The 21613-nt window shown below is 41.2% G+C and overlaps 6 protein-coding genes across 6 annotated transcripts; 1 reads left to right on the top strand and 5 right to left on the bottom strand.

Moving 5' to 3' along the window:
* Window positions 1-97: 97 nt before the first annotated feature.
* Window positions 98-21005, top strand: LOC132784978 (ubiquitin carboxyl-terminal hydrolase 12). The gene is made up of 3 exons (XM_060790914.1): window positions 98-718; window positions 14015-14173; window positions 19220-21005. Exon 3 carries the CDS (start codon window positions 19572-19574, stop codon window positions 20838-20840), a length of 1269 nt encoding a protein of 422 aa, XP_060646897.1. The 5' UTR covers window positions 98-718; window positions 14015-14173; window positions 19220-19571; the 3' UTR covers window positions 20841-21005.
* On the bottom strand, window positions 6065-8545 carry LOC132784974 (neprilysin-4). Its single transcript, XM_060790911.1, has one exon. It carries the CDS (start codon window positions 8515-8517, stop codon window positions 6130-6132), a length of 2388 nt encoding a protein of 795 aa, XP_060646894.1. The 5' UTR covers window positions 8518-8545; the 3' UTR covers window positions 6065-6129.
* Window positions 8898-11243, bottom strand: LOC132784977 (neprilysin-4). The gene has a single exon (XM_060790913.1). It carries the CDS (start codon window positions 11102-11104, stop codon window positions 9038-9040), a length of 2067 nt encoding a protein of 688 aa, XP_060646896.1. The 5' UTR covers window positions 11105-11243; the 3' UTR covers window positions 8898-9037.
* On the bottom strand, window positions 11335-13662 carry LOC132784975 (phosphate-regulating neutral endopeptidase PHEX). The gene has a single exon (XM_060790912.1). The coding sequence runs from the start codon at window positions 13569-13571 to the stop codon at window positions 11403-11405; it is 2169 nt and encodes a 722-aa protein (XP_060646895.1). The 5' UTR covers window positions 13572-13662; the 3' UTR covers window positions 11335-11402.
* Window positions 14172-15115, bottom strand: LOC132784986 (uncharacterized). The gene is made up of 3 exons (XM_060790925.1): window positions 15008-15115; window positions 14864-14940; window positions 14172-14807 (listed from the first exon to the last, which is right to left on the bottom strand). Exons 1-3 carry the CDS (start codon window positions 15023-15025, stop codon window positions 14495-14497), a joined length of 408 nt encoding a protein of 135 aa, XP_060646908.1. The 5' UTR covers window positions 15026-15115; the 3' UTR covers window positions 14172-14494.
* Window positions 15560-16356, bottom strand: LOC132784985 (uncharacterized). Its single transcript, XM_060790924.1, has 2 exons — window positions 16104-16356; window positions 15560-16040 (listed from the first exon to the last, which is right to left on the bottom strand). The coding sequence occupies exons 1-2, from the start codon at window positions 16113-16115 to the stop codon at window positions 15612-15614; spliced, it is 441 nt and encodes a 146-aa protein (XP_060646907.1). The 5' UTR covers window positions 16116-16356; the 3' UTR covers window positions 15560-15611.
* Window positions 21006-21613: the final 608 nt, after the last annotated feature.

Here is a 21613-nt window from a genome sequence, read left to right on the forward strand (position 1 = left end):
GCAGCCGCTGTTGCTGGAACAGCCGATATATTTGTCGTATTGGACACATCTGGTCACCCTAATTTGGTAGCAGTTATTGCATAGAGTTACCTTTTAACGCTGGCAAAGTGTGTACACACTGGCCACGATTAAATTGTAAGAAACCAACCAACACGACGTCGAAAGTTTCCGTATATTTTAATTTTATACGCCAAATTACGGACGAAAAAACACAATTGAACGAATATTCCAATCATTTGCAAATCGCTTAATTAAACGTGTGGCACAATGTGCAAATCGAAAGCACGTCAAATGAATTAAACGCGGGTGTACACTCATTCCCCATTGTCCATAATTTATACACGAATTTTGCAACAACAAAAAAACTGAAACAGCGAATCGAAGATTAAAAAGCAACCAAAGTTGACATAACTGCAAACACATACAAACGCTTGCAAATACATATTACGGATGTTTGTATATATTCAAAAGTAAATTATCGAACAGCGGGAGGAGGAGCACAGCAAGCAAAGAAGGAGAGAAAATAAGAAAAACAAAAAAACGTAATTTTGGCAACGAAAGTTGTGTGTGTGCGCGCGCCCCATTGGAAAACTGCAAGAAGCGGAGAGGAGTGGCACTTTTTGTAACAAAGTGGGAGGCAAAGGCAAGGCGTTGGCGCAGCGCACCATACCAGATGTTTGTTGAGATAATTGCCCAATACGATTCAAATGCAAAAGAGGTAAATTCCATCAACCTGTAGGTGCACATTTTCAAGTCTGTACGTGTGTTTGTGCGAGTGTAGAGGTTTCCATTTGTATTTGTGTGTGTGTGTGTGTGTGACTGAAGTGTTAATTGATTGAGCCAAAAGCTTTTCGATACATTTTTATTTTTTTTAGTGCTTGTAAACTTTTTTTTATTGATACAAACATTTGAACTTTCATATTGGTCGCCGTCGCTGCATCTTCTCTGCAGCTGTCTCTTTCTTTCTCACTGTGATCGCCTGATAAATAAAACTATACGAACAGTTGTCCGTCATTAAGTTGATTTGTTGTTGCTGCTGCCGCTGTGATTTAATTTAACTCGCTCTCGCATTTGCTTTGCTTTTGAGCTCAGCTTCCGTTCCGCTTTGTTTCGTTAGCCTTTGGCGTCTCTCTCCCTCTCTTCTGCTCAATTTTCAGTGTTGGTTTCCCAAGCGCTTTTGTTTTTTATCACATCTCTGTTTATCTTATTTCCATTTGTACTCTTTCAATTCGCTTTTTCCCTTTCAAAATATATCGTTATCTTTAGCTCATTTTGCATCTGGCTTTCATTTCTCTCATTACTATCTCTACTCATGTGTTTCTGTGAAATACATTAAATTATTGCCTTTGCCTGCTATTTAATTTGACAACCGTGACCTATGACGTTTCTTCTTCTTCTAGTCAGTCACTCACACGCACCTCTGACTAATTAACGATAATTGCCTATTGCGAAAAGTGTCTCACAAAATGAACATTTCTGACGAATTTATAAACAGAGAACTTCGCTGATTAATACAATTTTTATTGGATACCGTTGACCATTCAATTACAAAAAAAATAAGATCATTTTAATTGTTAGGTAAACACAATAATAAATAATGACGACAATAATAAATAATAATTACAGCTCATGAAGTGTAAAATCATATGGCGACGATCCCTACGAAGTTGATGAGTAACTTCCTATACATATACATAAGTATATACTTTAGCTAAGTGAGTTGTTGCCCATTCAAACGTAACAACAGATGTTGAGTGCATTACGTGTAGCCAAAATATTTAGGGAGAGGTCAAAGTATATGTTCATTTAATGTCTTTTTAAGAGTTTGCTACTTATTCTACATAGTAAATTTCCAAACAACAAGAATGTTTACATTTCGGGGGAAACAACTTTAGAGGTTAGGCTCCAGTATCCCTAGTAACAATTTATTTTGGTCCCTCTTGTTCCCTATTCGCAGTCATGCAGTCTGGCGAATATTCCTGCGGCGAACAGGAAGTGAGTCAAACTCCAGCCACCCGCCTGTCCGCCTCCCCCCTCATTTTACCCCTCATGGAAGTGAAATTTGATGGCGTGCCTAACCTAACCAAATGATTCATCAGGGCTGCCACAATGCCACAATTTCTGTGGATTTTACCTGCCTGACTAATGCAACACATGTAAATGCTTATATATTCATGTTTTTATGTATTCTGTATTAATATGTTGAGCTACCCTTAACTCCCACCTAATTCAACAACTTTCTCTACTGCGGCTGCGCTTTGGAAAGCAAAGTTTGTTTGGGGCTGCCTTGCAGCTGATCAGATTCGGCTTTTTGAATTAAAGAGATTAGTTATTAAAATAATTTAGAGTTGTTCGTTATTACAACAATTTGACCACGTTTCATCGGAATGATCTGAGCGACAATTGCTTTGGAATGCCAATAATAATAAGAAGTAATTATTTTAATTGCATTCCAGAGCCTATTGCATGTTAGATTTATTAAATATCTTTTTTCTCTCTTCATATATATGTATAAGTTATTTTCCAATTCTAAATAGTTAAGTAATGTGTAGTAAGAGCAGAACGTGCTGCTCTTGCTCTCTCGCGATCTATTCTGATTGCTGCACGTTTTGTAGCCGCTTATCAGATAGTCAGGCGGTGTGTCATCATAGTACTATAACTCGTCTCTTTTCTCTGCTCTAGTTGTGCTGCATCTCCACTACTAGAGCTAGCCATCTCTCATTCTCTCTCTCGCATTATTTGTGGCGGCGCTTATGCTTTTTATGTTGGTCAACTTATGGAAACAGTTGAGTGAGAGAGGCAACGTCGCTGTCGACTGCGACGTCGACGTCGCAGTTGGGAAGGAACGTGGAACGTGGAGCGAGAGCGAGCCCCTCGATGAGTTACAAAGCAGCACCACACATCGACGGTCGCTCGCGTCGCCCGTTCGTTGGGTTCGTTCGTTCTTTGATTCGTTGTTCATTCGCTCGCTGACTCGTCGTTGTTGGCTTTTTGTTCTTTTAGATTAATTGCAAGAAAAGTCAGTAACAAAGTCGCACAGTAAAGACATATTTTTAAAGCATTGTTAAAGTGTGTTTATGTCTGTTTGATAAATATATAAAAATAATTTTAGCAATGATGATTTGTTTGCAGTGCTACTGATAAATCAATAAGTATAATAGCGCGCTCTGCCAAAATTCACCACTCTCGTGCACTCGCTCTCTCTCCCACACACTGTCTAAGTCGCACGTCTCTCGCTCTCGTGCAACCCCCAGTGCTGTAATCTAACGTTTTGTGCTCTCCCATTCGACTTGAATCTCATTTCCAGTGCGTAGTGCAGTTCAAGATAAATGTAATCTAAGGCAAATACCAAAGAAATTCGTGTGGCAAATAGATTTACTTGCAAGTGTTTCAACTTCATTCTCTTTGTGTTCAACAAATTATATAAATACAAATGTATAATACAACGCTTATCGCATAGTTCTATTAACTCGTGTGTGTTGCCTTGTATCGATTGAAATGCGAAATGCGTGTATAAATATAACAAAGGCCAAGTGTATTACAAACAACAGTTATCCATAAAGGAATTTATTTATGTTCGCTATATGCATATTTTCACCGTAAGTTGCAGCTGCTACTGATAATCAGAAAAATACTGTTTGTAGCTTAAAATAAGATTTAAGTGCAAGCTTGAAGCTTACTTCTGAGTGAGTTGAGTTTGTTTTGAAAAATCGATTTTTCTCAGCACTTTTTATATATATATATATATATATGCAAGTGTGCGCTCTCTTTGGCACTCTCTTGCTTCTCTTTCTACCCCAGCCCCCGTCTGCCCTTGTCGAACCAGCTGTTTTTTTTTTTTGTGGGTTCAGCGATGCTTGCAATTTCCTTGACAATTATCACAACCTGTTAAAGTTTTCTGATGCAATTTTAGTTTAGATCGTTTGACTTCCCAAAGATTGAATATGTAAGATCTTATTATATTTTCAGAAAAGAAAGCAGTTGTAGACTTATCATATTTTTGTGGTTTTTATTCATTTGCGGTTTCCTGTCTCATATTCCCAACAGCCTAATTACAAAACTGTTTCCAATGACAAATAAAATTGAATAGAACTCACATCTAAATATGGCTACATATGTTTAGCAAAAAGAGAGAAAAAATACGAAAACAATAATTGCGTTATTCATTGCGTTGCCAAAGGCGAATGATAAGTATTCATACTTGAATATACGGGCCATAAATGAACCGATGTCGGAGGCGTCGTCAACATCGTCGTCGCCCACATGCCAAGTTGGTTGGTAGAAAGACAATAATAATAACTCGGCATCCAAGTGCTTCAAGCGAATCCAATGTTCACTCAATTGCGCAGATAGCTTACAGGTACTCTTTGAACAAAAAAAGAGGCCAAGATGAAACTGTTTATTCATGGAGCAGATGACTTACTTGTATCTTTCTTGACATTACAAATAGCCATCGTTATATCGCATGTCACCTGCTCTACTATAAAGATTAATAGGGGACCGAGTTGGGTGTTTTTCGAGTAAAAAACAAGAGTGTCTGCTTGTTTGTTTGTCGCCAAGAATAATGTGAACACATTTAGGCATTTGGGTCAGAAGTGTTTGAATCAAATAGTCGAGCACAACAGCAGCAGCATCGAAGCACTTCAACAATCTCAAGAGCACCCCAAGAAGCACTAGAAACCAGTCTCGACTGTCTGTAGGCGATCCAGAGGCTCCCTTGGTCGTAAGTTGTTTGTCTGGTGCTCGTAAGATAGATAGATGGATGGCTGAAAATTGGGTCATTTACTTAGAGTGCGATTCCCTCTTACAGTTTATAGAATGTTTGATTTATTGGTGGATTTCACTAGTTGATTTATCAAATCGCATTGCGAGTGTGCTGTCAATTTCACACTGGACTAGAGACCAGTTTATTTGGATGCCCTTCGAATGGGATCCATTGTGGTTGGAAATGCATGCTCAGCTGCTTTTGAAACGATAAAATATTCATTATGCATCTGATTTGAAGATGACATTCGATTGTATTACATAAACATAAAACCAGCTACAGTCTGACAATAAATAAATAATGTACACTTTTGTAGCTTTGTTCAATGAATGCAAACTACTTGCGAAGTCTACTCTGATTATTTTGCCTATTGCAATCTGAATCATCGATTCTGTTATTCGAATAACTGTATTCCATATTGTGTTTATACTTATGCGTAATTCTATACTCTGGACTCGACGTTCTCTGAAGCGAAGAGCAAACACCCATAAGTGTGTGTGGATATATTTATACATTACGAGTGTGTGTATACATAATTATTATTCTGTAATGACGAACTCGCAATCGATCGATCGTTTCCGTTCCAGATGAATTATTCTTTTGCTACCTAATTTTATTATTATTTCTAAACGTTTCTTAATTTTTTTTTCTAGAGAATCTTTCACGTATTGAATTACAGATTAAGCACAGTAAAGGAATAGGATAATTTACTCTACGATTTTTATGAATGGCCATATAGGATGTGGTGGTTTAGCTTAACTACATTGGCGGAAATACGTGAGTTTTCAGTTGGTTTCAGTCGAAGTAATCGATTGGCAGTTGAAGGTCGACAACGACCTACATACGCAGTTTCTTTGTATCAACCCGTATATATACGAAGTATATATGTATTTCTCTTTTTTTTTTGTATTGTTTGGTCTTCTCTTGTTTTATCTGCCGTTGTTTTTGCATCTGGGCGCTTCGTGTTCAAGTGCTTAATTCAGCTTTGAAAAGAAACCTCAGGCAACGCTTAACTGGTTCGATTGACGCACTGGATACAATGGCCCAACGCCTGTCCTGAACTCGAACTATGTTATTTATAGATGTCTTTGTTGTTTTACTCTCAAATACATACTCAAATGACTTTCTCTTGTCTATACCCTTCGGGAAAATGTGGGCGTAGTTTAATGAGGAAAATGATTAAAAGCAGCCTGGGAGAACTAAAATTGTTAAATCGACTAGAGATTGACTAATCACTTAATTAGATACTTCCTACAAGTCCTTGGCGTTTGGGGTTGTCTTGTCTGTCGCCATTCCGCAACAAAAACAAACATCATTAATTTGTTTTCCCTGTTTATTTGAATATCATAAAGTTGATAGTCAGCTTAGTAAACCAAACACTTGTTACCGCTGTTCATTGGACTACCCAACGCACAACCGAATTCCCGCCCGAATTCCTCTGAATTGCTTAGCGGTCCATTCACATCCCAGCGCTCAGGAGTATGCAACATGAGAGGCAAACCCTTTGGTGGCGGTTCCTCGCCCAGTTTAGCCCAGCAGCGGGTTTGGGCAAAGTAGATGAAGAACAGCTGTGTGTTGGTATAATTCAACTCGGGCAGCGTCTCACGCGAAAGGAGATTCTTCAGTTTAGGATCCAGTTGCTCCAACCAGCTGAGATATGCATTGAAGGCCACATTAAGGGCACTGCTCTCGGCAATAATCTGCCTGAGGCGGGTGGCATTGCGAAACTCGTTGGGCTCATCGGTCAAATAGTTGCTATACTGGGCACGTTGACATTCGCTGACATTCCGATAGCCTGACATTGTTTCCTCGGACCAAGGTGACGTCGCCTGCGGATACTTATTCCATCCATCGTCATCGAAGGCGTAGAGTAGGGCACTGGCCAATCTCTGGCCCAGCAGCGCGTACTTCAAGGCCTTGGGATAGTAGTAGCTGTAGTAGGGTGACTGCAGCAGACCCCAACCCACGAGGATCTCGTGTTTACGTGGCATGAGTGCAGCACGCACCTCAAAGGCATCCAGACCACCATCGTCGGGCTGGCCAAAGTCGTTGCCACGCAGCGAGTTCAGCTGCTGATGCGCATTGAAACGCAGCGAAATCTCCAGCTTGCGCCAGTAATCATCGCCTTTTTCGAAGCGAAGCTCGGACAGATCAACGCCCTGGTAGTCGGGAAATTGTGTGTGATATTGCACGAGTCGGGTGCGAGCCGCACGTCGATCGTTCTCGGTCATCCATTCCACCTTGAGCTGCTGCTCAAAGGCTTTGATCACATCGTTGAATATCTGTTCGATGTCATTCTGGGCATCATTCTGGCGCACATGGTGCTGGAACATGTCGCCCAGCGCCTGGGGAAAGAGCCGTTGCATCACACGCACACACTGCTGGGGACGCGGCATTCCTTCCTCCTCGGGCGGCGAATTGAGTTCCGAGAGTGCCACATATAGAATGTAACCGGAGATGGTTAAATGATTGTTCGACTTGATCGTGCGCACCATGTGACTGAGGTAGCTTTGGGAGCGCAGATATACGTAATCCACATGACTGCCGTCCACAATACTCTCCACGAACTGCTTAAAACTGAGCGTATTAGCTCCCAATTGGTTGTCTACATCAGAAAGGCTGCGTCGTGGATACGGCGAATTATTTCCAGACTGCTGACGCAAACGGTCTTGTCCGGTCCGCGAACGAGCTGTATAGACGGGCACCTGCTCAGGCTGCTGTTGATCCGGCGGTGGAGGCAAGATGTCGCTTTCATGCATGCGCTTGCAGAGTTCAAACTCAAAGCGTATGATGTCGCCGGCAAAGCGAGCAGCCTCGCCGTGTTCCATCTCTAGCCAGTCGTGCAGATTGTTGGCCACCTGCTGCTGTATCACATTATAAATCTCGCTGTTCACTTCTGCCTCCTGCACGCTTAGTGTATTGCAATGCTCCTGCGGAATTATAGTGAGCTTCGGTTCACCTAGGTAGATGCTATTGCCACGCATCTGCTCCAGATTGAGATCTACACTCAGTCCGATTAGTATATCCAAGTCATAGTTTTTTCGCAGCTCGGAAAGTAACCTCTGCCAAGTGTATCCAGACTGATAGTTGGAGGTCGGCAGGTTCCTCAGTCCGCCATGTTTTTGCAGTATTTTAATCATAAATTGTTGACGTTCCTGGGCATTTGCCTCGATGGCAACGCAGGAATCGTAGAAGCTAACCACTTTGCGCACATTGGCTGCACTCGCGGAACTGTATTCGTTGGGATGATGTTGCGGTGTCATCGGCAGCTTCAGCAGCTCGTCCAGTTTGTCCACAATGCGTGACTCTACTATCTGTTGGACTGTGCCCAGTTCTCCGTCGCGTAGCTGGCGAGTGTGATACTGAGCCCAGTTGCCACAGGCATAGTTGAAAAAGTCCTCACAGGGATCGAGAGTTGGGTCCATGTAGTTGCCCATCTCCCTGGCCATGATTTGTCGCACGCGCAGCTCCTCGCGGGTTTTCGGCACATCGTACTGATGTTCTCTGTTGTTATTGTTATTGTTATTATTGTGAATCTGGTTCGGATTTTGATTTTGATTCTGGTAGCGATTTGGTGGCATGTTCATTGCACCTCTTTGTGATTGACCCATTGGTTGCATGCGATTTACGTTGTTGTTGTTGATGTAGATATTGTTGTTATTATAGTTTCGTGCAGCAGCTACTCCACAAATAAGGTGGAGCAAGGTCACGAGGACCGCTAAGTGTAGCCAAACAGCGCGTGTAGTTCTCATCTTTGCGTTGGGATTGAAACTGAAACTGAATTGCGGAATCGCTGTTGATAAGCTCGAATCGCTCGAGGCTGGCATTTGGCGCTCATGAACTTGACGAATTGGGTCAAGAATGCGCTCAGCTTACGTCCCTGGGGTTATCTCCTAAGTCTGCCTGCTTCCTTTCCGCTTGCTCTCTCGCGCTCCCTTATACTTAATTTTTGCACCTCACTTCCCTCGTTCCCTCTGTTTTCAAAGAAAGAGAAGTAAACAAAGTCAAGCGTCGACCATCAATTTGTTGTTTGTATTCTGAGTATTAAAATATTAAATTAATATAGGTAAAAATTAGAGATGCGAGCGTGCCGAAAGAGAAACAGAATATAATGAAAATAATGGATTGATAATTAGTTCTATATAATGCAGAGGTGCACTTTTAATTGGTAGAATATGTTTTGTTACTGACAATAAATTATAGATCAACGACTACAAGTAAACGATAATTTTCTTAGTTTTCATATGTATAGTTTGTAGGTAGGTAGCTCTGTCAGTAGATGATGCATTTCTCTGCCGGATTCATGGGCGTGCCTGCTGCACAATGGAATTCCCGGGCGAAGTCCGGAAGATTACGTAACGGTCCATTCACCTGCAGACGCTCCCAGCTGTGATGTTGTCTAACGCTGTAGGTGCGACCTGACTCTTCGCTAGCGACAGACTGCCGTGGATGGCAATGCTGCTGGGCAAAGGCAATAAAGAAAAGTGCAGTATTCGGATAGTTGAGACCAGGCAACGTCTCCTTTGATAATAAGGTAAAGTCATTGTTGGGCTCCTGAAAATTTAGCCAGTTGAGGTAGGCATGAAAGGCCACATTTAGTCCAGCGCTGTTGGTAATCAGCTGCTCCGTTGCGCTCTCATTGTGCCACAAATAGTCCTCCACATGGCGGATAAAGCAGGAACTGCGATTGCGGTATCGCCAGACAGTCAATGCATCCCAACTATCTCGCTCCCGCAAGCCAACAGACCAGTGAATCTCATCAAATGCCCTCACCATCTGCTGGGCTAGCGTTGTGCCCAATGTGGCAAAGCGTATTGCATATCCATAGCGCGCATCGTAGTCGGGTGGCTGCAACAACGCCCAGCCCAGCTCGAGGCGATGCTGCACCGGTCGATAGACCACCCGGGACTCATAGGCTTCCACGGGGTAGGCGGGCAGTGGCACATCCACCTCGAAGAGGCGATGCACTTGCTTGGACTGCACCTCATCCTGCAGCTGGCGCAGATTGTGCCAATAGTTGTTGTGATCCAGTTGTAGCTTGAGTACCAGTGGCTTTTCATAGATGGGCAGGGCAAGTCGCATGTTGCTCAATTTCTGTTGGGCTATGCGACGACTGCCCTCCTCCAACCAGTCGGCGTTGAGACTCTGCTTTAGGGCGTCCTGGAGCTGGGCATATAGTTGATTCAATTGCTGGGCAGCTTCGATGGTTGCAAATTGTCGCGTATAAAGCTCCCCCAGAGCGGATGGCAACAGACGCTTGACGGTCTCCAAGCAATGCGCTGGCCTCTGGACGGACTTTTGCTCCAGCGGGAAAGTGAGTGTGGCCACAGCCCGATACATTATGTAGTTGGCCAGTTGAGTGATGTTGTGGGCATCCACGGTACGCTTTAGTTGGCGATAATAATTATCCGCTGCCATATATACAGGGGTATAGATGCCCTGACCAAAACTGGTGGTCATGTAACCCTCAAAGTCCATGCCATACAATCTGGTCAGTTCAGTTAAAGTCTTGCGTGAGTAGTTGGCCTTGTAGACATTGATGTCATCGTCCCAGGGCTGCTGACGTTGCATGCCACCGCATAGCTCGTGCTCAAAGCTGACGATGTCAGCAGCCAATCGAGCCGATTCTTCATTGCCCATGGCTAGCCATGTCTTTAGCTGTTCGGTCACCCGTTGCTCGATGACGGCATACGGCTCATCACGTATATCTAATCTGTTAGTGATGCAGAGCTCGCGTGGAATCAGAGTGCTTGGCTCACTAAGGTAAATGCTATTCTCCGTAACCTGGGCGTAGTTGTAGCCAATATGCAGTCCAATAAGGATCTCCATGCCGTAGTGCCGACGCAGATTGCCAATCACCTGCAACCAATCGTAGCCCTGATGATACACTGGCCAATTGGAGCCGGGCACAGCCGGAAATCCGCCGTTCTGTTGTATGAACTCGCTGATGAATTGCAATTGTTTCTGATTTTGACCACGTGTATGAGCCACAAGGCAGGACTTGTAAAACTCCTTAGCCTGACGTGCCACAGCATTGTCCTTGTGATGCGGTGCCTCGTCCAGCAATCGCACCAGATCCTTATCGATGCGTTGCGACAGGCGGGACATTCGGGTCTCCTGTGCTGTTTTCCGCCAATTACCACAGGCGTATTCGTAGAAATCCGTGCAGGGATCAGCGCTTTGATTCAGTTGTTTGCGCATCTCTTGGGCTTTGCTCTGACGCACCGATTCCGCCGTTTGGAAGACACGCTCAAATCTGTCGCTGTCGCCATTGCCCGGCCAGACGAGTTGGAGCCCGACGAGCAAGAGGATGAGCGACAATAAATGTCGATTGGACATGCTTCATCAACGTTGGCTTGGCGCAAACTGTCCCAATTGTAGAGGCTGCAGCCTGAAGCGCTCTTCTGATAAGAGCACAGTTCACTTGAGGTTATCGCAAAAGAAGAACCAGAGAGTCAGAGAGAGAGTAAGAGAGAGAACATGCGGGCGCTGATTACAGTCAGTATTTTAATTCACCGGAAGCGAAAAAGAGTTCACGTCTCGCTCTGACTCGCTGCTCAAGATTGGAGTAAAGTGCAAACAATGTGCGGCGTTTTATTCAAATGCGTTAAACATTATTCTAATTCGATTAACTTATTCAAAACATTTGACACTTGAAGCGAGCATTGAGCTTAGCGCCAACAGGGCAGCTAAAGGCCTCGATAAACTTCTCCGAGTTGGACAACGCTGTGTTCACACGCAGCTGTTCGGGTATCTCATCAAACGCCTCCAAAGTATCTGGATAATCGTTGCAATAGAGCTGGCCATAAGCCAGGAAGAACAATTGATGGGGCGTGTGATCGAGTAGAGGAAGACGCTCTCCTCGATAATCAATGCCTGATTCCGGTGAGTTATTCAGCCACTGAATGTAGGCACGATAGGCGATGCTTAGTGCCCCATTGTCAGCAACAACGCGACTCTGGAGTCCCTTATCGGTCACAGGTTTCTCTTGGAACTGCACAAAGACGGCATACTGCTCCTGGAAGCATTGGGCACGCTCTGCAAACGAAGTCTCCGACGTTGAGTCCCACCAGTTGTTTCTGTAGCCATTGCGATCGTAGCGACGTCCTACATCGTCGAAACCATGCAGCATTTGACGAGCGAGCAGCACTCCCAGAGTTCCGAACTTCAATGCCTGGGGATAGTTGCTGTCCCAGAAGAAACGCGCTTGCAAGAAGGTGATGGGAATCTGCATCTTATTGGTCTCCAGCTCATAGTGTGGCAACTTGTACACCTTATCCGTTAACTGCGGCTCCTCCACAAGCTTGGCCAGCTGTCGCTTGGTGCTCCATTGCAGCACATTCACCAGATTGGGATAGAAGTGTCCCTCATTAACCCTTAAACCATACAGCTGACGTATGAGCTCAGACTCGTCATGGGTGCGGAACTTTAACTCCAATTTGTCCAGTTTATTGATGGCCTTTTGTCGCGTGTCGAGTGAGAGCCAATGTAGATTCGGTGACGCCTGCAGATCCTCGCGAAACACGCGCCTGATGTCCGTCCAGGTAGACTGCAGCTCGTTGATCATTTGCATGTTGTTGTAGTTGCGATGGAAGAGATTCTCCAGCTGCTGGGGGAAATATTTACGTACCATTTGCACACACCAAATGGACGGCTGGACACCCGATGGAATGCGTGCCTGATCGAAGGTGTCGAGTGCACGCCATATGGTATAATTGGCCAAATGCAGTTTTGGTGTGGTGCGAATCACATCCATCAAATTGGACAGATAATCCTCCGGTGTCTCGTACAGAGTCGCGTACAAAGAATCGTTAAAGATCTGCTGAAGATAGCGACTCACATCGACAAAGCTGCCATAGGCTGCCTTCAATTCGAAAGGGGTGCGTTCTCGTGTTGTCTGTTCCATGGTAAGCGCGGCGTTGTGTGGCAAGCCCTTGGCCAACTGTTGCTCAATCTCGAGAATTTGGCTGGCTACCTCATTGCACCAAAGCTCCGACTGATCAGGGAAATAGTTGTGAAGTTTCTCGGCAATGTTGCGCTCGTAACGCACTCGAGTGCCATAGTAGGCAGCATCCATATATTGTCGACGATGTCCCAGCGGCAGTTTTGGAGCGCCAACCTTTAAGCGGTGCAGGTGCTCTTCCTTGTAGTCGGGCACAACTTCCAGTCCGATCAGAATGTCCACTCCCAGTTTGCGTTTCAAGTTGGCCACCACAAGTAGCCAATCATACTCGTACGAATACCAGGAGGGTACACGAATCTCTGGCCAACCGCCGCGGAAGTCAGTAACCTCAAGGAGCGTCGATAATGCCGAACTTGTGTTATTCGCTTCAGCGTTACACGTGTTATAGAAGTTCTTGATCAAGCGATCTGCGCTGCTGTCCGAGTTAGATGTTGCTGCCTTTAGCATGTCTGCGCTCTTGCGCACAAACAGCTCCTGCAGCTCATCAAGATAGTTGGTTCGCTTGTTGTATAGTTTTGAGGGATGCAGGCGTGGCCAATTGCCGCACGCAAAGTTATAGAAATTATCGCATGGCTGCGGCTCACCTTCAGACATGTAAGCTTTGATATGAGCTGCTTTGGCTAGGCGAAGAATGTCCCGCTCGAAGGTATTCACATAAGGATAAGGATGCGTTGCGCTCCAGGAAAGTGTTAGACTTGCCAGCAGACAAGTCGTTAGCAAAAGTTTCATTGTGTCGGTCGATCGTTGTGTGTTGTGATACGTTACGTTTAGATGTCGAGAGAAAACTAAGCTCAAATCGAGCGATGCGTCGATTTTTGACTTGGGGCGGAGGCTTATCGTCATCGCTAGCCTGCTTAATTAATGAATTATTCTGTTCGCATTAACCATTGCAAACAATGTTGTATTTTTTGCGCTCTCTTCTCAGCTCAATTAACGTTTCTCTACCGTCTGACCCAATTCTCCCCACAAAAATACTCAACAATCATTCAGTTTGTTATTTTATTTTTGCCTCTCGCGCACTTGACCCGAAGCCACAAGGTAGCATCGCATTGCACGTTGCGGTTCTCTCGGTTACTCTCAGATCCCATGTTCACTCTCGCTCTCAGTTGCTCAGCTTAGAATGATTCTCAGTTGTCCAAGGTTGGCCCCATCGCATATATAGCACAATAGATGAGGGCTTATGTATGCATACCTAATTAAAATTTGTGTTTTCCGCACTTAAGTTGTTTACTCTATTCGTCTAATTACCAATTCCCTTATTTGAATTTCCTCTTTTCTATTTACAGGAAACCCTTCTTCTTCAACATTTCTAAAACACTTTGTATTGCTGGCATCTTTAATTGCCCTAAAAGTGTGGACTAGAAATAGCATCAACTGCGAAGTTATACCTTAAACCAAGAGGAATTTTCTGGACAAGAGCACAACAAAAGGAAACTTTGCAAACGGTAAGAAATTAGCAAATTTCATTGTTTAATATAGAAATTATTTGTGCTGATTAAGTGAATAAATATTCCAACAATTTGGGAGGGGAAACGTAGTTGATAATCTGCCTGAACTCATGGTCACACATTCTTAATAAGATTGTTTGTCAATGTTAGAGGGAATATTCTTTAATGATTTTATAAAATACACTTGGTTGCTGACTATCCATAACAAACGCTCCCAGCTTCATCGTCGATATTTAAGAAATATATGAATATTTTTTGGTGTTTTACACAAATGAATTAAATTGCACGATTATTCGTTCAATTAAATAATACTTGTTTTTAGCCCGTGATCACTTTGAGAAGCGTTGGACTCAGACGATCGTCAACGAGTACTTCGCTGACATTATATTTAACTTGGTATCCATCTTCATCGTGGGTGAAATCAGCTCTCTCCTCAAACAGTGTTTCCCCTGTTTCGGAGTCATTGCTGGGTGCAAAAAAGAGCGAACTTCGCCAGCCAGTGATGATCTCTTCGGTCTCAGTTGATGACTCCGTGTTGGTCTCGATCTCAACGTCATCGACCTTGGTACTGTTGCAGGGACTGTCTGTTGTTGTTTTTGTTACATTTCGGACCTTTGGTACTTCTTTAATGCTGAAATGGATAAACAATTAACTAATGATTTGCTTACCATTTCTTCCACAACTTACTGGAACACGTAGAATACGTTGGTTGCTGCATCATTTAAATCTATGGAAATGCACAGCACTGTGAAGAAGCACAGAAGCTGCAAGAGGTAAAAGTTGATGAACAATCCGAAAGATATTTCACAGTATTCCAAGGAAATTACTTACCGTGATGACTTTGATCATTCTAGTTTGAGCTCTCAGAGTGCACTGTTGAATGCATCAGAACTCCCAACTATATTTCATATATATAGTCAACGATATATTGGCGCTAGGCAATTCCGTATCTGGAAACAAGTTTAACCGGTATCAGAAATGCAATTGAGAACTTTGAGAATCCCACATGAGAATCTATATGAAAGTATTGAATGAACGAATCCATACTATTTATTTGTTATACGGAGAAACCAGTTTTCAGTCAGACACTTTTCTATTCAAATACTGTTATTGACTTTAATTCATAATTACATGCAACCGGTGGCAATGATGATTGACACTAATTGCCAATTTTATTACCGTCCAACTGCTTTGCAACATTTACGGGGGAATTTTCAATCTGTGTAGCAGTTTTGGAAAACTTCGCAAAATATTCCAAAAACTTTAAATAACAAACAGTTACTAATTAAGTACGACAATTGTTAATCTATATCTCTAATGGATTGGGATCTGAAATCAATTAAAATCGTATTCGCAAGGGATTCCCCTTCGAAGTGTGTTTCAAAGTGCACTTTATTATTAATTAATTCTCTAAATTACAATAATTAATGTAGACTTAACCACCTGCAATCACCTTTAGAGCTGTTGCGCTTAATTTAGTGTCAAATCCACAGGGCATTATATTAGTATCATTAGTTGGCACCTTTTTCTTATTATTCATATCCACTAAAGGTATTTCACTAGGAGTTATTCGCACTGCTTTAGTTAAATTCGCACCCATCAGAGATATTGTAAAATTGCAGAAGATTGGCATTTCAACGGTATCATTCATTGACTTTGTAGAATGTTTTTTCAGTATTAACATTTTTGATTGAATTGTGTGGTTCTGCTCTAATTTTGCAGCCTTTTCAAGATTTGTTATGTGTAGAGCTGTCTGATCTTTTCCTTGTCCATAAGTTGTGCTATTTATCCTTTGATAGACATTTGTTTCCAGTATTGGATGTGCCCCGATGGACGACAATCCCAGCAGAAAGATAGAGATAATCTAAAGGAATTAAACTGGTTGTTATTATTTGCTTCATAGTTGACTTCACATTCCGCCACTTACAATCGATTGCATTTTTACAGACGTACTGTTTGTTAATCTCACTTTGCCGAGAGCTTTATACTCAATGATGCTTAGTTATCGATGCGAGAAATTACCCACTGATCTGTGTTTATTACATTTGTATTTTACAATCGAGCTTGGGCGTTTTGTATCGATTTTAGCGGGTGATTTGTCACAGAAGTGATGTGGAAAAGTCCATCATCCTAATTAGGATTATTGGGTAAAAAGCGATTAGTATTGATCTATTTTGAGGCACATTTTTATATAATGTACGAAATTCAACTAATTTTTGTGGATGTATCATAGTGCGACGCTTTAAAAAGGAACTTTTTTTGTTTCGTGATAAATAAATTAATAAATTTGAAACACCTCACTTAAATAAAATTATTTTCAACGATATTTTCTTTTAAACTCAAATAATAAGGTTCTCTAACCTTGCTAAATTTTTCTTTAGCGAATTTCACAATTATTTAAATTTGAATATTTAAAAACAATTTTTGGCCTTAGTGCTGTTATTATTCCTTAAAAAATTCTTAGGGAGCCCACATTTTTTCGAATTTGGGAAAGGAAATCTAACCAAATATCCATGTGGCCTTAAGAAAATTCCTTGCAAATCTTTATTTACCTTTAGTGAAAGAATTTTATTTTGTCTGTCGGAAAGACTATGTTTGAAATTCTTTTACTTTCAACCAAACATTTATCTAAAAAATTGGCTTTGCATTTAATATTATAAGGATTAAAGAATTTCCATTATAACAAGTAAAAAAAGGTAATATAAACGTATTCAGACAAATTTATGTGCCCAAAGAATAATAATCATTGGAAAATAATATGGCTTTGTTTGTTTTCAATTTTTTAATTATTAAAAATCCATTTAGTCCACTCCTTTTATTCAACATATTAAGGGAAAATGTAACCAAATCTCGTCGTGGCCAGACACAATTTTCTTGTAAATGTACAAACAAATTTTTATAGAATTGACTAAATATCCATGTAAAAATAAACGTATCCTTTCAAACAACTATAAAATATGTTATATACAAGTGCATTTTATATAAGTTCTGAAGAAAAATATAATTTCGTAAAGATAAATAAAATAAAATGAATAAAATTATTGAATTATTATAGTGTTTTATTGAATACATTTTAGGTTTTTTGATTATTAAAAATTCTTTAAATGATCACCTTTTAGTCAACATTTGCGAATTTCTTGTAAAACTCAAATTCCAAGTTTTATAGTTTTGATTTAATATCCACAAGGATTTAAACGTATTAAATAAAGCGACTATAAAATATTTAATAACCAAGCGATGCATCTAATATAAGCTCTGAAGAAGAAAATAATTTTTCATAGATAAATAGTTCGATGTAAATAAAAAATATGGCATTTTTTGTTTGTTTTTTAGTGTTTTATTGAATTATCCGTAAAATGGATATGGATTTTTCCATAAAATCTGTTTAGGTTAACTTTCGTACAATTTACAATTAGATTAAACAGTAGTAATGTAATAAATAGTTAATATTAAAATATGGCTAGGCAGAAGCAAACAAACATCCTTTGGTATAGTGAAATTCTCTAAAATTACTGTGTGAGAATCTTAAGTAGTTTCGCCGATAGGCGATTCACTGGCTCCACTGGATATCGTTTGTTTGCATGAAGAGTACGAGTTTCGTTCTGTGCGACAGCTTGAAGGTTTTCAGTAGCAGTGGTGATAAAAAGGTACTCCAACTTGGTGTAGTCGGTGAACTAGTTACAAAGAATCAAATACGGCTTGTTGAAGTTGTTAGTCCTTTATAAGTTTTTGATGCTCTTTCTGGTGTTGGCGGTTTTTTTTTAATTACAATCCAAAAAAATGTTTAGAAAGGCGTTTCTAATTTGCTGTGTGATTCACTTGAAGATAATCAACTACTTTTTTTTGATGTTTAGTCCTTGATTGGTTTTTAATGTTTCTCGGATTTTAAATCCAAATTATTTGAGGTGACTGTTTCTTATCCTTAGCTGGGTTTACGAGTACCTTCTGTATAAGTTCTTATTGTCTTGGCGTTCAATTGTGTTCTGAATGTCTAGAAATACTTTGGCCTCGGCTTTTATACAGCAGTTGAGCGTCGGGTACATTGCCATTGGCACACGACCAGCGCACGTCATTGGATCGTTGTGGCTTTGCGGAATTTTCCCAGCGCACTTCTAACAGATTTTTTAGAAAAGTCACCGAGTCAAGCCGTGGATCGCCATAAAAATATCACTATATTTAGCCACTAGATACAATCAATTGTTAATGGTTAATGGTTAAACATGCAAAATCGGGTGGTGTAATGACGTTGAGTACTAGTTAAAAGTGATTCATATTTATATAGCCATGAGCTGGGAAAAAGGGGTGTACATTTTTAGGAAAAGCTAGAAGAAGACAAACAGAGTTATCTTTGAGATCGAACGAACTAGAAGCAATATATCATAATATATTTTCTTAAGCAGTAGAATTAATTTAAATGTAGTATGAATATAGCATAAATGTATACCTGTCCATCCGATCTCGTTAATCGTTTAACTAATATGAAATTTATTCGAAAACGTCATTTGAAACAGAGGGTCGTGACCACTTGAACATCTCTTTAGTTCATTTATTGATGGCTTTGCATAGGCGTTTTAATGTAATGTGTTGTGATTAATACAATTTCTAACTAAATGCAATATTAATCATCAAGATATTCAACATATTTTTATTCAATTAATTAAAAAAATAAAGACCATATTTTCTTTAATTTACAAATACATTTGAATACAATTTGTGAACAATTCAAGCAAAAAGTGATCCTAAAATTGTGTAAATACCTTTTGTGCGCCGGTGAAACACTTTGGAAATTGTTTGAAAATAATTTGGAGAGGGGATCAAATTGAGGAATTACTTTCGAGAAAGAAAAAAAATTTGTTTTAGTTGTATTTTATTTTAATTGCTTAGTTTTTAATGTCACCACACATGCCACATACACATGAGACGAAAGAGAAAAGCAAATGTAGTGACAGCAAAAAAAAAATTAGAATATTTTTATAATTTTGTCGTTTGTGTTATGCGAAAGAAACTCACGTGTATCCCCTCTTCAAAATTATTTATTTTCAGACAAATAGAAAAGTGTTTTGCGCATCTGTCAACCCAATAATTCAGAATCTCTATAGAAAATCCAAAAACATAAGTACAGAAAGCAAAAGATTAAGAAAGAAGAGCCAAACGCTCCTCCTATGATACTTAACGATTGAGTCATATCTCGGTAAATCGTAGAACTATCAATACAACTAGTACTACTACTACTACTACTACTACTACTACTACTACTACTACCAACCACCAAGCAACCACAACCGTTCACAACCACCAACCACTCTACTTCTCGTACTCTGCCTATAACAACTATCAACCATACACGGTGTGGGGCTTTCTGTACCGCTGTGCCGCGGCAGCCCCTGTAGCTACCATGGGCGCCAACGTCTCGCAGCTGGAGCGCGAAATTGGCTCCGATCTGTTTCCGCCGAATGAGCATTACTTTGGGCTGGTTAACTTTGGGAACACGTGCTACAGCAACTCGGTGCTACAGGCCCTCTACTTCTGCAAGCCCTTTCGCGAGAAAGTGCTCGAATACAAGGCCAAGAACAAGCGGCCCAAAGAGACGTTGTTGTCGTGCCTCGCCGATCTCTTCTACAGCATTGCCACGCAAAAGAAGAAAGTTGGCTCAATCGCGCCCAAGAAGTTCATAACGCGATTACGCAAGGAGAAGGAGGAGTTTGACAATTACATGCAACAGGATGCCCACGAATTTCTCAACTTTCTGATCAATCACATCAATGAGATCATACTGGCCGAGCGTACAGGAAAGGCGGCAAATGGCGGAACAGCAGCTGCAGCAGGCAACAGCAGCAACATCAACGCTGCCACCACAACGAAATCCAATTCGAATTCCAATTCATCGCATTCAACATCAACCTCGACCTCGAATTCGACAGCCACCAATGGAAATTGCAGCAATTCGACCGGCTCCTTGAGTGCCACCACAAGTGTCCTCGATGGCAATGGCAGCCTTACAGCCACAACCACGCCAATAACCCAAACGAATGGCGCCAACACAGAACCTACCTGGGTGCATGAGATCTTCCAGGGAATTCTGACATCGGAGACTCGTTGCCTCAACTGTGAGACTGTGAGCAGCAAGGATGAGAACTTCTTTGATCTACAGGTGGATGTGGATCAGAATACCTCGATTACGCATTGCTTGCGTTGCTTCAGCAACACTGAGACGCTCTGTTCGGACAACAAATTCAAGTGTGACAATTGTTGCAGCTACCAGGAGGCACAGAAGCGCATGCGCGTGAAGAAGTTGCCCATGATCTTGGCCCTGCATTTGAAGCGATTCAAGTATATGGAGCAATTCAATCGTCACATCAAGGTGTCGCATCGCGTTGTCTTTCCGTTGGAATTGCGGCTCTTTAACACGTCCGATGATGCCGTGAATCCGGATCGTCTGTATGATCTAACCGCCGTGGTTATTCACTGTGGATCGGGACCGAATCGCGGTCATTATATTAGCATTGTAAAGAGCCATGGACTGTGGCTGCTGTTCGATGATGATATGGTCGATAAAATTGAGGCATCAACTATCGAGGATTTCTATGGCCTTACCTCGGACATACACAAGTCATCGGAGACTGGCTATATACTGTTTTATCAGTCGCGCGATTGCGCCGCATAGAAAGGAATCTTTTGCTCCACATAGGTTTTTAATTTTTAAAGATTTTTTTTATAAGTTCTCAATATTGTTTGTCATATTTCCTATACAATTTAACGCAAAAAATGTTATGTTAAGCTAATCATTTTACGACTATTACTATTCAATAATAAATAACGACTATGATAAAAGGCGTTTCTTATATAATATATGGAATTTATTTCACCACTTTTGCGCTAGGTCAGTTATTTTGCAGTTGGGGGCTTGTCTGTAGGCGACTAGGTAAATGAACATTACGCGAAATGAATTTCCCATTCAGGCATCAGGTGTATAATCTACTTAGTAATAATTCACAGTGCAATTGACTAGTTTTACATTTCAATAGAATTCTCCGACAAATTACAAAACTATAGACTAGAGTTGAAGGTGCTACGTGTGCCTTAGTAGGTGGTCTCCCAGCTTGAGTCACTCGCTGATCATGTGCTTATCACACGATCAATTGCAACAGGTTTAACCTCAAGAAGTGTGGTGATACATGTTCAAGCATGTCACTAACCACTAACGAGCCACATCATCAAACATTTCAATGGAGCTGTATAATTATTATTAAAATTCTTATCAACAATTAAACAATTTAACAGTAACTGCAATGTGTGATGCTATTGTTGCATTTGCATTAGCATTTTTACAGTAAACTGATCAATTACGTGCACTTTGTTTATACTATGAAGTTTGCAAATTGAATTAAATTAAATTACGACTTTTTGCGCCAGCAATTGAAATTGACTTTGGCTTTC

Source organism: Drosophila nasuta, chromosome 2R (genome assembly GCF_023558535.2).
Source record: "Drosophila nasuta strain 15112-1781.00 chromosome 2R, ASM2355853v1, whole genome shotgun sequence".
NCBI lineage: Eukaryota > Metazoa > Arthropoda > Insecta > Diptera > Drosophilidae > Drosophila > Drosophila nasuta.

Excerpts from the sequence above, each read along its gene's own strand:
- LOC132784978 (XM_060790914.1), top strand. The coding sequence starts at position 19,572 with ATGGGCGCCAACGTCTCGCAGCTGGAGCGCGAAATTGGCTCCGATCTG.
- LOC132784977 (XM_060790913.1), bottom strand. The coding sequence starts at position 11,104 with ATGTCCAATCGACATTTATTGTCGCTCATCCTCTTGCTCGTCGGGCTC.
- LOC132784986 (XM_060790925.1), bottom strand. Across the intron at positions 14,808-14,863 it reads AACGTATTCTACGTGTTCCA|CATTAAAGAAGTACCAAAGG; the intron begins GTAAGTTGTGGA and ends TATCCATTTCAG.
- LOC132784975 (XM_060790912.1), bottom strand. The coding sequence starts at position 13,571 with ATGACGATAAGCCTCCGCCCCAAGTCAAAAATCGACGCATCGCTCGAT.
- LOC132784974 (XM_060790911.1), bottom strand. The coding sequence starts at position 8,517 with ATGAGAACTACACGCGCTGTTTGGCTACACTTAGCGGTCCTCGTGACC.